Below are 15367 nucleotides of genomic sequence, written 5' to 3'. Positions count from 1 at the left end.
TCTCTCAAAACCTCATTTTGGGAATGCCCTCATTTGTGAAATACTTAGGCTAGGTTATATCATGTATAAATATCTGTATGAACAGTAAAAGTCTATAGTCGTGTGTGTTTTACTGTCGCTAGGAGGCAGTATTGCTATACTTCAGTTCACAATAGGCTACATTCAAGCCAATGCAGCTAACAAATATAAACATAAATAAATTAAATCATTATTTTAAAATGATTTTCATTCCCAACCAAATCAACGGCATCAAGCTAGTGCACAATGATTAAAAAAAGCCTAAATATGTACCAAGCATAAAATTGCAAGTTTTCTGATAACTATTTATTTGTCTGGTGAGAATATTGGGTAATCAATCCTGTATTGTATCTCCAATTTGAACTTTTTTTCCAATGTTCCTTTACAATAAACAGTATTCTGCTGTTCTAAGAGTACAAAGACCTGATTATTCATAACGGATCCACTGGTGCCCAAATGTGCTTGCACACTGCAGACTCACGAGAATACACCAGCCTATTGTAGTGTGTTTTCACAGAGTCAAATTGTTTGCATGTGATTGTCCAAATTGCTGAACAGTGTTACAGTTTTCACTGTTGAGCATGGCAGTCTTTTTAGCACATGGAATCGGCAAACCATTTAAATCAGCAGGAATATGGAGCTATTGGTATGAAATAATATTTTAATAAACTTTTTTTTCTTACAAATTAAGACTGCATTAATATAATCCGCTTTAAAAACTTTGTAATTGTTTTATTCAAAGATCTTGTCAATCTTTATGTGTCTGTGGGATTGTATAGGCTATCTGATGTCGTCTTTAAAATAACATAACCAATATTGCAGCAAGGTCAGCTGCTGTATTATCTCGAGGAGTGCAGAAGCTGCGGGGTCTTAAAGAGATAGTTCACCAACAAATGAAAAGTCTGTATACAGATTATAATCTTTTACTCGTCCCAAACCCGTATGCGTTTCTGTCTTCTGAAACACAAAATGGGACATTAGCCAGAATGTCTGGAAACCAAAATCAGAAGAATACAAAATAAATGATTGGCAAATATTATTTCGCTCTTCGCAATTCTAATACACAGGAAAACTTACAGTCATACGCGTTTGGAACAGCATGTCAGTGGTCCAGTTTTGGGGGAACTGTCTCTTTAAACGGGGCAGCTAAAAGAGGGAAGTTAAACTCGTGTCGCTTGTTTGACAGCACTGATTGTTACTTCCAGCTTGCGTCCGCTGTCGTATCGATAAATAGTGTGCAGCGATGGCTCAATAAAACGCTGATCGATTAATTTAATGCGGTGAAGTGACAGAGCTGTAGATCAGGCTAACGATGCTAAGCTAGCACCAGTTGATCTGAGGTGTACCTGCGTTGAGTTGACTGTGTGACTCTTCCGCCTTCCCAGAATTAAATACCCGCGCTTTCAACTGAAACAGGATTTGTTTGTTTTTTTACTTCAGACCTGCATTTAAACATTTCATCATGGATCCGTTTGAAAGCGGTAAGGCTGCAGCTAATATGAACTCTTTATTTGTACGCGAGGTCGTGCACTGCGAAAAGTTATCCGCTAACATGCTACGGCTAAGTTATCCGTGTCGCTTTATGTATAATGCAATTCAATCTCCTCAAGAACTTCTCTTATAGTGTGTTAACTTGCTTCCATCGTGATCCTCATTATGTGTCAATGATTTTAGAATGATCTCGTTTGATTAAGATATCATGTATGCTTGTTCAAGTAGGCTAACAGTCACATATGAATGCAATTTAAATAGCTATCAGTGCATCTGCTTTGCAAAATTCATAGTGTGCTTCAATAGGTCGTAACGGGACCTCTGATTAAATTAAAATGTATCAGTGTTTATGAGGGCTTGGAAATGACAGTAGGCTAATTCAGATCAGTGGTTTATTTGTTTTGGTGACCGACCGTCGTTCACGTGATGTCTCACAATGATCTACTGTCAGCATCTGCATTTGACTTTATTCCATTAAAGTCATCACATCTGATCTTTCTGTCTGCGTGCATCAGACCCAAATCTCCAAAGAGTCCCAGGGTTCATGTTTTGCACAAAATCTCCTCCCAGTCTTGGCAAGGTGACATTGTCTTGTGTAAGTTTGACATGCTGGCCAGCTGGTTGTCACTTTTTAGGACTGTCTTTACTTGTCTCATAGTTTAGGTAACTTAATAGTTTCAACCATATAACAGTCACAAAATACAGTTGTCTATCCATGGCAGACCCCCAAAAAACGAACAAAAAAAACTAGTCCTTCCGTTTCTTGTTTTTGTTGACTTCCTGCATGAAAGTTTGAGTGTTAAAAGAGTTTAACTGACAAAACATATCAAAACCATATCTGGGTCATGGAGTTGTACAGTATTGAGATTTTAATGAGGATCACTATTGTTAATAAGAATTAAAAAAAAACTGAATTCATGTTTTTATTGTAATTAAGGGTGGGCGATATGGGAAAAAATATAATATCACTAATGTACAGCTAAAGCAATATGTTAAATGGTAATTTGATAACCGTTAACTTTGGCACTGCTTTGATTTGTTATTGAATTTATTTAGTCTGATTCTCTGTTGAAGAAGGAAGCAAAAGAGGAACAATTCAGACACTTTTTCTCTCAGGGGACTGAGAAATCTTAAACAAATCTCAGACAATCGTTGAGGCACATCGAATAGAGTATGAAATGGGTTATGCTGAACATGGGTGACAGACGGGGGCCAAGGGTCTTAATGATTGTCTGCACACATGCATTGAAAGTAGCTTTTCTTTCCTCTTTAGTTTCACTTTCATTTGCCTTCTACTTTTTACTCTCGGACGTAGAACGCTTGTGTGGGCTGAATACAAAATCACAGTTTTCACGGAAAGGTTTTCAGTTGTCTTATACAGCAACACTCTTGTCAACAGGAAGCCACTTTTGTATTCACACACCATTTTCTGTTTGCACCATAACCTACAGAAAGAGCTCCACAGCCCAGGAACATGATCGAGAACAGCATGTTTGAGGAAGAGCCAGATGTGGTGGATTTGGCGAAGGAGTCCCCATCCTACCCCATCGACTCGGACGATGTGGTTTATGAACCCCGCAGCTCGCGACTGTTAGTCCGGGGCCTTGGAGAAAACGACCTGGATGAAGACGAGGAAGATTACGAATCGTCTGCCCGTCTTCTTGGAATGTCCTTCATGAATCGCAGTTCCAACCTGCGCAGCGCTGCCTCATCCTACACCCGCCAGCAGCATTCTGGGCCGTGCCCCATGCCTTCGACTAAGACTATGGTGATGGGTGGTGTTGTCCTGGCTCTGGTGGTCTCCATGGTATTGGTCCTCTACTTCCTGCTAGGCTGCTCTTTCACCACAGCGGGCTGCCAGAAGACCAATTCAACCATGGACCACATCTATCCCAATTCCACAAACGGTGAACCTTTCCCATGGGCCGAGTTGAGGTTACCGCTCAGTGTGTATCCTGTGCATTACAATATTTCACTCCATCCCAACCTGACCCTCATGACCTTCCAAGGCAGTGTATCCATCTTAGTGCAAGTCTTGAATGAAACAAAGAATATTGTCCTCCACAGCTCTGATATGAACATAACCAAGGCCACTTTTGAAGGCAAAGAGGTCCACTTCCTGGAGTACAAACCTTGGCAGCAAATCGCCTTCAAATTTCCAGAAGATCTTAAGAAGGGACGATATGTTTTGAAGATTAACTACACGGCAAGCTTCTCCAGCAGCTATGATGGCTTCTACAACAGTTCATATGTCGACACAAATGGTATAAAAAGGTATCTGCAGCCCATTTAACCTTTGTTTAACCTTCTGAACTGAATTTGGCGTCAGTGTGTTGATTGACTGTTACTTCTGCTTACTTGTGTCTTTATTCCTCTCAGTCACATCGTTTAATTCACTTCATCTTCTTCTAGAGTTTTGGCTGCTACTCAGTTTGAGCCCTTGGCAGCCCGCAAGGCGTTTCCTTGTTTTGACGAGCCAGCTTTCAAATCAAATTTTACAATTAAGATGACCAGAGAAAGAAAGTACCTCAGCCTTTCAAACATGCCCAAGGTAGTTATTTTGTTATACTTTTCTTTTTCTGTTGTTGGGTTATTTATTTATTTTTATATTTTTTTTTTTGTTATGACGTTAATATCTAAAACATTTTAATGGCTGTTCAGTTATGTCATTATATTGTTACATTTTTACATTTTAATCTTTCTAATAGAAAACTGAGACTTAATAATATATAATATATAATATATCTATATGGATGGATGGATATATTTTTTTTTTACAGATATATAGACGCTATATACATAGACACACGTATATAATATATTTGTTTTATTTCATTTTTTAATTTATTTTTTACTTTTATGTTTATGTAATTTTACAAAAATTGTCATAATAGTTATAAATATTTTTAAGCAAGTTTTTCTTCGTTATAATATCTAAGTTTTGTAATGTTATTTTTCTTATTTTTTTTTTTTTCTAGGTCAAAACCACAGATTTAAAAAATGGGCTTGAAGAAGATGAGTTTGAGAAAAGTGTTCATATGAGCACTTACCTAGTTGCATTTATTGTGGCTGATTTCATCAGCGTCAGTAAAAACGTCTCTAATACTATGGTATGTGTTCTTCTTAAAAAAATCTATTAGTCTTGTGTTAATAAAATTTATTGGAAACATGTTGCATCATGGTTTTGGTTTTGATTTTTTTCAAATGTTGTGCAGGTGTCTGTCTATGCTGTTCCAGACAAAAAGGAACAAGTGCAGTATGCTTTGGACACAGCTTGCAAACTGCTGGACTTCTACAATACGTTCTTTAACTACCATTACCCGTTAAGCAAACTGGGTGAGACGACTTTCTATAAAGAAACTCTTCAACTAGAATAGTTGGACAATCAGGCTAATGTTGTTTTTTTAAATAACAAACCAAAAATTGTTCACTTCTGTGACATGACATGGACAAATGTCCTTCAAATCAATAGATCTAGTGGCTATTCCTGACTTCCTCGCCGGAGCCATGGAGAACTGGGGACTGATCACATTCCGCGAGACCACTTTGCTTGTAGGGAGTAATTCCTCTTCTATAGACAAGCAACTGGTGACCTCTGTCATTGCTCATGAACTTGCCCACCAGGTAATTCACTTTATAAATAAAGCAACAGTTTAACTGCAGTTAAGTGAATAAATGATGACCATTTTCATGTTGGAGTTTCATTTAAGCTTTTACTCCAAATTCTTGAGTAAAGTGAATGACAATAGTGATATTGACATAAAACAAATTCTAGCATAAATAAACAAATAATGAGTCTAAAATCAATGTAATGTCTTTGATATCATTTCAGCTGAAAAGACTAGTCAGACATGCGGTGTTCATTATCATGTATTCTTCTTTTTCCGTTTAGTGGTTTGGAAATCTGGTCACTATGCAATGGTGGAACGATCTTTGGCTGAATGAAGGATTTGCAACCTACATGCAGTACATGTCAGTTCAAACCCTGTTCCCAGACCTTGACATAGTAAGTTTTATTCTAAATTATGAAATGAAACAAAAGCCTCTTAAGTGCCATTTGAAACTTTTCTTCTAAAATGAGCATTTTTCCTCAGGCTCCTATGTGTAGGTTCAGTCATTGCACTTTAATGATGATGAAAAAATCAACTATTCAATGCCATTAAAGGGAAATGACTGAGCCTACACACAGGAGCCTGAGAAAAATGCTCATTTTAGAAGAAAATCTCAAAGGGCACTTAGTGGCTTTTTCATTAGAACTCCTCAAATATACCCTTTGCTTCTTTAAGCACTTTTTTATGTTCTTGATGTTTAAATGTAGTGATGGGGAATCAATTCCAAAATAGTTCTTGTATTGTTTTGATCATTTTTATTATATACTGTAGAACTCTTCAGCCCAAGGAGCTGATGATGAAGAGATGATTATGGGCATTTAGCGCCATCACCCAACTGTTGTAACTTGGTTGAATTCATTATAGAATATGTTATAGTAATTTCTCTCTTCAGAAATAATGTTCAAACAAGGCTGTTTCTAGTGACTTTAGTTCTGTAAAATTAGGTATTGGCAACAACTACTGTATTTTTCGGACTATAAGTCGCACCTGAGTATAAGTCGCATTCATTTAGAACCAAGAACCAAGAGAAACCATTACCATCTACAGCCACGAGAGGGCGCTCTACGCTACTCAGTAGTGGACTACAGGAGCACTGAGCAGTAGAGCCCTGCGCGGGACTGTTTTCTTCATCCCGCTCCCGCCGAATTTCTGACCATTACCGCCTGCTCCCGCAACGTATGCGTTACACTCCCGCCTGCTCCCGCAATATGTATGTCCACTCCCGCCCGCACCCGCAAAACTTAGTTTAATAAGATTTTGTGTCTTCTCCCGTCCCGCAGGAAAAAAAACAAAACACGTATTTGTATTGACATTATTAGAGAGATTCATGGGGTTGTTTGTTTAGTTTCCCTGGCCTGCATGTATTAAAAAAAAAAAAAAAAAGACAAAACACGCAATACATACAAATACAATTTCGTTTTTATCAAAAACTTTGCACATAAAAATAGACTGCTTCGCGAAAAAATATACATAATATGATAAACTAGGCTACATGAAAAACAGTTTTACAATTATTAGCCAAATGTCGCAGGTATTCTGTTTGAAAAATACAAATAAGAATAAAAACATTCAAACTTAGGCAGCCTGCTCAATAACACTGGCATCATCACGCCTCTTGACCTAATTAACAAATGGCAACGAGGGGCTGTGCTCAAAAAACAACACTAATTAATAACATTAGGTTCTTTTCTACATCATCTATTTACATCTTCTCCATCATGTCGCTAGGCAACCTCCTATCCCGCGGTGTTTTTTTTTTTAGCTGCCCATTCCCGCCCGCAGCAAAATTCAAACCGCCCGCTCCCGCGAGATTTGCGTTGGGTCGGTAATGTTTTCTCTTGGTTCATTTCTTTTGGTTAAAGTCAAATTAATTTTGATAAGTCACACTTGACCGTAAGTCCCAGGATCAGCCAAACTATGAAAAAAAAGTGTGACTTATAGTTCGGAAAATACGGTAGCTAATAACGTTGATGGGCTAGTCAACATCTCAAGTTAACTTGATCTCTAAATTGGGCTAATTTGGACAGTCACGCAAAAAATGTGTTGTTTTAATACATTGAATTTAATGTTTCATGCTGGGGAAAAAAATTATACATTTAGTGTGTGATAATGAATGCAATCTTGTATTATTAATATTCTATTTTTTTTTTTTTTTTAAACCTGACCTTGGTTTTTATGTGAAGTAAATTGTTAAAGAGACATTTTCATTATGGTGGTAGTTGACTTTGAGAATGTGTGTCATTTCGTAATGCTCCTTTTTGATCTTTCTCCTTTCCAGGACACTGAATTCTTAAATGTTCGCTTTAAAGCGTTGGCCAAAGATGCATTGAACTCATCCCACCCAGTGTCTACTGTGGTGAGCACCCCTGAGCAGGTGGCAGAGATGTTTGACTCTGTGTCTTATGAGAAGGTACTTCATAAATGACCTGCTGCTTGTAAAGTGGCTTTAATAAACCCTCTTCCTGCGGTGGAATGTAATCATTGTTCATTAGATGTTATTGATTGTATAGCTATTCTCTCAGAACTTGAACATGTTTCTTGGTTGCCTTTTCATGCAAGGGGGCTTCGATATTGCTGATGCTCAATGCAACACTGAGAGATGGGGAGTTTCGAAAAGGAGTGATTGGGTACTTACAAAAGTATCAACTATCAAACACAGAAAGTAAAAACTTATGGAACAGTCTTTCCCAGGTCAGCCTTTTTTCTTTTTTTTTTTTCTTTTTTTTAAGCGAGATGAACTTTATTTATGAGAGCAAAACAAACACATCTTCTGAGTGTGATGAATGCAATTACAAAACAATGTGCACTTCTACATAACTGAGCTGACATCCATGATCTCCATAGGTGAGCAAACAAAACTTGAGTGTATCTGAGATGATGAACACCTGGACTGTTCTTAAGGGCTTTCCTCTCGTCACGGTGAAGAGAAGTGGCACTCAGGTGACACTGACTCAGGAACATTTCCTTCTGAATGCTGAAAACCGCACGGACGACAGGTAGAGGACTTTTAATGCAGCTGTGAACATCGATCAAAAAATGTATCCATTATTTTTTTTCAGAAGATCTGGTGTCACTTTACTTAAAGCCTTTGTTTAGTGCATTATATACTTGTAATCCATTGTACAATCATTTAATAATTGTATAATTGTAACCACGGTTAATACATTCTAACACTTATCAATTAATTGTTACACATGCATTTTAGATTTGGTTAGAATTATTAACAACAAGATATAATATATTACTATACACTATGAATAATTATAATTAATTATACGCTTTAATAACACTTTATAATGCATTATACATGAAGGCTTTAAGTAAAGTGTTTTTAGATCGAAGACCAAAGAATTTTAGATGAAACCATGGTCCTTTTTTTGCATAAAATGCAAGTCAATGGCTACCGGCATTTCGCAGGTCAAAAAAGGATGTTCAGACAAGACATTTTTTTTATATCTGTGGCTGCTGATGATATGATGAGGTAATAATTTTGTAACTGTTCAGTTTCTTGCACAGACCAATCTCTTCGCTTCATAAGATATCGTCAGAGCCACAGGTATTAATTTTGTATTTCCTGTATATGCTTTTTTGACTCGAGTGTTGGTAGCCATTGACTTGCATTTTAAGAATAACCGAGGACTATGGTTTTGGCTGAAAATCATCTTTAGTGTTCTACTGAACAAAAGGCGTCACATACATCTTGGATGGCCTGAGGGTGAGTGAATTAACAGCAATTTTTCATTCTTAGATTAAGTATCGCTTTAAGCAACCATATCAAATTTTTTTTGTATAATACTTAATGTTTCTTGAGCAACAAATCAGCATTTTGGAGTGATTTCTGCAAGATCATGTGACACTGAATTTTTTTTTATCAAATAAATGCAGCCTCAGTGAGAATAAGAGACTGCTTTCAAAAATGGAAACGAAATAAAACGTACCGACCCCACTGGTGTATGTCATGGGAGGGAATAATCTTGTTTGTTTTAAGGTGTGAATGTTTTAAAAAAGGACTTTTCTATTGATCCGAGTCAAAGCCCAGTATTGATCTATTAAAAAGCAAGCTTCATATGAACTCACCCTCTCTAGATGTCAAATGTTAGTTGATTGACTTTTGTGATTCACCCATGGCAGCTTGTGGCATATTCCCCTGACGTACGTGACCGACAAATGTAGTGTTCTCCGCTCCTGCAAGCAAGTGGTCCATCTCAAGGAGAAAACGGGTGAGTGTTGTCCTCAGGACTGAGTGTACTGGCATAGACCGAGGTTTCTAACTTCTGGTAATATTCAGTAATGTATTGCTTTAAATCTTTTCCAGCCACGTTAAAGCTTCCAGATCAAGTGAAGTGGTTGAAGTTCAACTTCATGGGTGATGGCTTCTACATAGTACATTATGAAGAGGGATGGACGGACTTGATCGATGCCTTGAAGAAGGATGTGAATGTCCTCACCTGTAAAGACAGAGCAGCTCTCATCAACAACATCTTTGCTCTCTCCAGGTAGATCTGCGTTTAAAGTTATTAGACATGACTTAGAGATGATGGTGCAGAATTCTCACAATCATGGAAAACCTGAAAATAACTATCAATTATGAGTGTGATTCAGATTTATTTTTTAGGCGGTCTTTTTCTCTTTGTTTTACTCAGATCAATTACCGTATTTTCCGGACTATAAGTAGCACTTTTTTTCATAGTTTGGCTGGTCCTGCGACTTATAGTCAGGTGCGACTTATTTATCAAAATTAATTTGACATGAACTGAGAGAAATGAACCAAGAAAAAACATTACCGTCTCCAGCCGCGAGAGGGCGCTCTATACTGCTCAGTGCTCCTGTAGACTACATTGAACACATAGAGCGCCCTCTCGTGGCTGGAAACGGTAATGTTTCCTCTTGGTTCTTGTTTCTAAATAAATGCGACAGTCCGGTGCGACTTCTATGTTTTTTTTTCATCGTCATGACGTATTTTTGGACTGATGCGACTTATGCTCAGGTGCGACTTATAGTCCGAAAAATACAGTATATATAATAAAATAAGTTAAAAATTTTATAAACCAATTTATTCCTGTGATATCAGGCTACATTTTTTTTAGCAGCTGTTACTCTAGTCTTTAACATCACATGGTCCTTTAGAAATCATTTTAATATTATGATTTGGTGTTTGAGTAACATTTTTTACAATTATAAATGTTGAAAGCTGTTGTTCTGCTTAATATTTTTGTGGAAACCATGATGATTTTTTTTTTCAGGATTCTTTAATCAATAACAAGCTCAAAAGAAAAAAAATGCATTGGCTGTATAAGTGTTCATTTCTTTACAAAAAAAAGTCTCACTGACCCCAGCGTTTTGAACAGTAGTGTACTTTCTTTTTTTTTTTAGTAGAGAGTGAAAATTTAAAAATCTATTCTTCAACTTTCCTCCAGATCGGGCAAGGTGTCTTTCAAACAGGTCTTAAATCTGATGAATTACATCAAAAATGAGACCGAGACGGCTCCTCTGACCGAAGCTCTCTTCCAGCTTGGACAGATCTTCAGGTTGCTGGACAAAAGATCCGAGTTGAACTTGGCCTCTAGAATGACGGTTAGTGGAACATCTTGTCTGCCCGTTGTAGTCAAATGGCTCTCTTTATTTCATCTTGTTTGAATGTTTTCTTGGAATTCATTCTTTGCAGCATTACATTGAGGAGCATTTTGGAGGTTTAATGGAGAGTCAGTCATGGGATCTGGAAACTTCGGTGTCAAATATGACGCTCCGGTCTGCCCTGCTGGAGATGGCATGTTCTCTTAACATCGGTAACTGCTCGACACGGGCCCAGCATCTGTTCGAGCAGTGGCTCGCTTCCAACAAGACTTCTCAGTAAGTCTGTCTGCTGATTGACTCTTGGCTGAATCAGTTCTCTTTTAATCTTGTGATTTGCAAATAGGAGAAGGAGAGAGCTGTTGTCTAAAGCTCTTGACTTTTGTACAGTTATTCTTGAGAACAGAGGAACATCTTGTGATGCACGTTTTGTTGTTTTAGGATTCCCAGTGATCTCATGCGAACAGTCTTCAAAGTTGCTGCTCAGACAGAGGAAGGATGGGTTGAGCTTTTCGGTGTGTATGAAAAATCCATCAATGACCCAGTGAAGCGCAAGACATTGGAAGCTTTGGCCAGCACTCAGGATGTGCGGAAAATCATAATGTAAGGCTGAACAACCTGAAAATATTTGAGCTGTCAGCACAAACATACCTGAATTTTTATTTGGTTTTCCCCTTTTAGGATTCTACAGAAAAGTCTTGATGGGAGTGAGATTCAAACTCAAGAGTTTCCTTTGGTCATCAACACAATTTGCAAGAGCTTTGCTGGCTACCTCTACGCTTGGGATTTTGTGAAGGAGAACTGGGATAAAATCACTCAGAAGTGAGTGAACTTGTATTAAACGGTTACTTTTTTTTTTAACCGACACATTTAATGTTAATGTCAGTACACTTTTTAGTCATGCATATAATGTGCTAATAACACGATAAGGTATACGGTCAGGAAAAAACCTTAAAAAGTGTTTATTTAGTGGGTAAAGGTAAAAAATGTTTAAAAAAAAAAGAGAAAGAAATTAGTTTTTTTGTTTTGTTTAAGGATGCATAAAAAATAAATAAAGTGACAGTAAAGGCTTTTACATTTTTACAAAAAGTTTTCAAAAAGCTGTTCTTTGAAACTTTGTTCATCAAACAACATTTTTAAAATATGTAATGGTTTTTAATGTTAATAATGGAAAAAAAGTTCATTGATCAACAGATCATAATTTGAGAATGATTTCTCAAAGATTGTGTCACTCTGAAGACAAAAGTAATAGCTGCTAAAAAATCAGTTTATTACATTACATTTAAAATGTATAAAAGTAAAACTATTATTCTCAATTGTAATAACATTACACAATATTACTGACACAAAAATTTTTTTTCCTCATGTACATACTATGTACTTATTATAGTAAGTACAATAACTATGTAATAACTAGGTACTAACCCTGAACCTACCCCTAAACCTAACCCTACCCCATGTAGTTACCTTGTATTGCCATAACTTTCTTAGATAAGTACACTATAAGTACATGTTAGTACACGTACTGTTAAATAAAGTGCAACCGAGACTTCTTTAAAAAAAACATGAAAAACGTTACTGATCCCAAACTGGTTGATTCAGTGTACTTAGTATGTACATTTGTACTGCTGTTAATCATTATTATTGATGCATTTGCATGTAAGCCCTTTTCTATACTGAACTAATGTTTTATACTTTAAAGTATTCGGTCTGCAATTTAATGTGGGTTTTTTTTTTTCTTCTTGCAAGATTTCCTGTCGGATCCTTTGCCATTCAGAGCATCATCATGTCCGCAACCAGTCAGTTTTCCACAAAAACACATCTCGAGGAGGTCTGTTCATCCCCCATACCTTAAAAACAGTTCAATGTTACTTGAAGTATTTTCACTACATTTCTGGTTTTCTCGTCTAGGCCCAGAACTTCTTCACTTCTCTGGGGGCGAAAGGTTCTCAGATGAGGACCGTGCAGGAGGCCATTGAGACCATTAAGCTGAACATGCGATGGATTGAGAATAACTTGAACACGCTGCAGACCTGGTTATAGTGTGAGGAGGAGACGGCTCTTCTGTCGTGCCTCTCACTCCCTCAGGTGACGTCAGGTGTGAGTGATAATGCGCTCACAACAGCCAGAGCCATAAATGTACAACGTTAGGCCAAACTCAAGACAGAAGTGCAGATTTACCTGGATGTAAAGGGCCATTTAAAAGCATTTCTTTTCAGGGTTTTCAGAGTTCTCCAGTGAGCTGTAAACTAGCCAGAAGCTTGCCAGATATCTGCCGAGAACCTTTAGCCTTTAATGCGAGCTTATGTAAATTAACAAGTCTGGATATGAATTGTAAAGCGTATGTATTTTCTATTCTCCAAGTTCAAAGTGAATTGAAACCATATAGTCATTATATGATTTCCTGTGTCATAACTCTAGTGTTAGTTACAGCTCGGGAAAAGGCTGATGCGTTGTCTTTTTGCGGTTCACTTGGGGCCCAACTCAGTTTTTGTATGGCTCTGGCCTCGAGCACTATTTGCACTATTCAAAGATTCAGCTTGCTCAGGGCAAATCTGGTTGTTGTTAAAATATCATGATGCTTTTACACCCTTTTACTTTATGGTGGTGGCTAAAGACCAAAACCTCCCATCAGTGTTTCCTAAATATGCGCTTAGCACGATTTGCCAAAAAAAGAAAAATAATAATAATTCTGAAATTATGCCACACGAGGGTGATCAAAATCCCCCTTTCTTCTGAATTTCAAGGTTTTATTTCTGTATGTGGTGGTGAATTTTTAATCGTGTGTTGTCTGCCATGCTTGAATCCAACACTGTGGAAATGCTCTTGCCTTAGAAATGTTCCATAACCTTTCATCCTTTGCACAAGATGTATTTTAGAGTTTAAATTAGAGATGAGTGTGTATATTAAGTATTTTTTTTTGCAGGCTTTGCATATAGGTAAAGGTTTGTCATTGGAATTATTATACTAGCATTTCTTAAACATTTTGGTGCAGATTTTATTTTGAGTTTTGCTACGCACAGTCACAGTTCTGTTGCAATACATATAAAAGAGGTAACGAGTAAAACTGTGGTTTTACCCATGTGATTTGACATGTAGAAATATATTTGTGAGCAAGTTTTCATGTACAGAGCTTTAGTTAACTTGTCAAATTGCCACAAGACAAAAAAAATGGGCTCTAAAGTCGCATCACTGATTGAGAGTTGTTACATTCTTCACTGGTTGCTATTGATTTGTACTCCTCAAGGATTTAAGTGTGTGTGTGTGTGTGTGTGTGTGTGTGTGTGCTCATTTAATTTTAGTTTTTTTCAGGAATTGTTTTTGAAAATGTTAAATGTCACAACCTCACACAAATGTATGCGTCAAAGTGCACATGTATTCAGCTTCTTGTAAACTCATGTTACAGTCCACAAATACATGCACATTATTTTGCTTTAATGCACAAAAACTGAGAAATGATCATGAGATGTTGCTGACGTGAATGTCCATTTTTATGCATGTATTTTTAATATAATTCTAACTTCATACATACATTTTTAGTTTTGTTCCGAGAGTGAGAATCTGTGCTCACGGTCTCAAATGATAGTGCACATGTTAAATTACTTCCAGGTTTTTGATTATAGCTCAGTGATTTGACCTCATAAAATGTCAAATATGACTGGTACATTCTGATCATTTTGTATATAGGGGTTGTAGTTTTGCTTGATCATAAGCTTTATTCATGTATTTGTGATTAGAAATGAATAAGGACAACGGCAGCATTGTTACGCTGTAATGGACACTTCCAATGTCAGGTTGGAGCGTTACAGTTATCGATGTATGTATTCATGTTTGCTACTATGGATCTGTTTAAACAAGTGTTATGATTGTAATTACCTGAATTCATCTGGATATGGTTCATTAAACACAATGAAATGTTAAAATTACAGTGCATCTTTCTGTTGAATCTGTTTTCTAGAATTTGTTCTGTCATAATTGAGGATTCATATGAACCTGAGGTGTTTTGTGTTATTGGCTGCCATTCACAAAATAAGTTTATGTAATGATTTTTCCCCCTGAAACGTCCTTTGTGACTGTCAGAGGCTGCTTTTAAGAAATCCTAGTTCTTTTTGGCACACACTTCAGTCGTTAAATTTGTTAACCATGGCAGAAAAATAAAAGGAAAAATATACTTGCTTGTGAAAAATTTGCGGTATTTTAAATGGCTTGTGAAAAACCTCTCATGCCTGAAAAAAAGTGCTATTTATTTGAACAGGTTGATGGGAATTTGTCTTAAGTTGTTAAACTTTGGGTCTGGATTCTAGGTTTTCAAGGTGTCGCTTAACAACGGAAAACTACTGACCCTTCTTTATACATGACAAAAAGAAATAAAAATAACGTTTTGTGCTCAAATTCTGCAAGTTTTCGTTTGAGACCTTCAGTAGATGGCACTGTTCTCTCTTCTCTGGCAGCTTGTTCTCTCTTTTCCCAAAGAAAAGATTTAGGTGCAAAAATCTGTGAAAACATCATGTGAAATAAGTAAAAAAGGACTGTTAATAGAAGAAAGGTGGCCTGGTGTCAAGAAGAGCAGTAAAGAAGCCACTTCTCTCCAAGAAAATGTCAAGGACAAACTGAAATTCTGCAGGAAGTACAAGGATTGGACAGCAGAAGACTGGCGCAAAGTTATTTTCTTGGAT

General features: G+C 37.0%; 1 protein-coding gene across 2 annotated transcripts; it reads left to right on the top strand.

Moving 5' to 3' along the window:
* The first annotated feature begins 562 nt into the window (after positions 1-562).
* On the top strand, positions 563-14619 carry lnpep (leucyl/cystinyl aminopeptidase). 2 transcript variants are annotated; one of them, XM_026212144.1, is made up of 18 exons: positions 563-664; positions 2961-3783; positions 3922-4060; positions 4488-4619; positions 4725-4845; positions 4982-5133; positions 5402-5515; positions 7399-7530; positions 7680-7811; positions 7965-8116; positions 9252-9340; positions 9436-9616; positions 10538-10694; positions 10786-10970; positions 11133-11294; positions 11373-11513; positions 12441-12522; positions 12603-14619. In XM_026212144.1, exons 1-18 carry the CDS (start codon positions 619-621, stop codon positions 12732-12734), a joined length of 3072 nt encoding a protein of 1023 aa, XP_026067929.1. In that variant the 5' UTR covers positions 563-618; the 3' UTR covers positions 12735-14619. The 2 variants fall into 2 exon arrangements, with proteins under 2 accessions (XP_026067929.1, XP_026067930.1); XM_026212145.1 differs by lacking the exon at positions 563-664 and adding an exon at positions 1173-1499.
* The last annotated feature ends 748 nt before the right edge of the window (positions 14620-15367 follow it).

The sequence above is a fragment of the Carassius auratus genome, chromosome 30 (genome assembly GCF_003368295.1).
Source record: "Carassius auratus strain Wakin chromosome 30, ASM336829v1, whole genome shotgun sequence".
NCBI lineage: Eukaryota > Metazoa > Chordata > Actinopteri > Cypriniformes > Cyprinidae > Carassius > Carassius auratus.
Note: the sequence above shows the minus strand (reverse complement) of the source record. Positions and strands in the feature narration are given on the sequence as shown.

Excerpts from the sequence above, each read along its gene's own strand:
- lnpep (XM_026212144.1), top strand. The coding sequence starts at position 619 with ATGGAATCGGCAAACCATTTAAATCAGCAGGAATATGGAGCTATTG. Across the intron at positions 4,061-4,487 it reads GCCTTTCAAACATGCCCAAG|GTCAAAACCACAGATTTAAA; the intron begins GTAGTTATTTTG and ends TTTTTTTTCTAG. Across the intron at positions 9,341-9,435 it reads CCATCTCAAGGAGAAAACGG|CCACGTTAAAGCTTCCAGAT; the intron begins GTGAGTGTTGTC and ends AATCTTTTCCAG.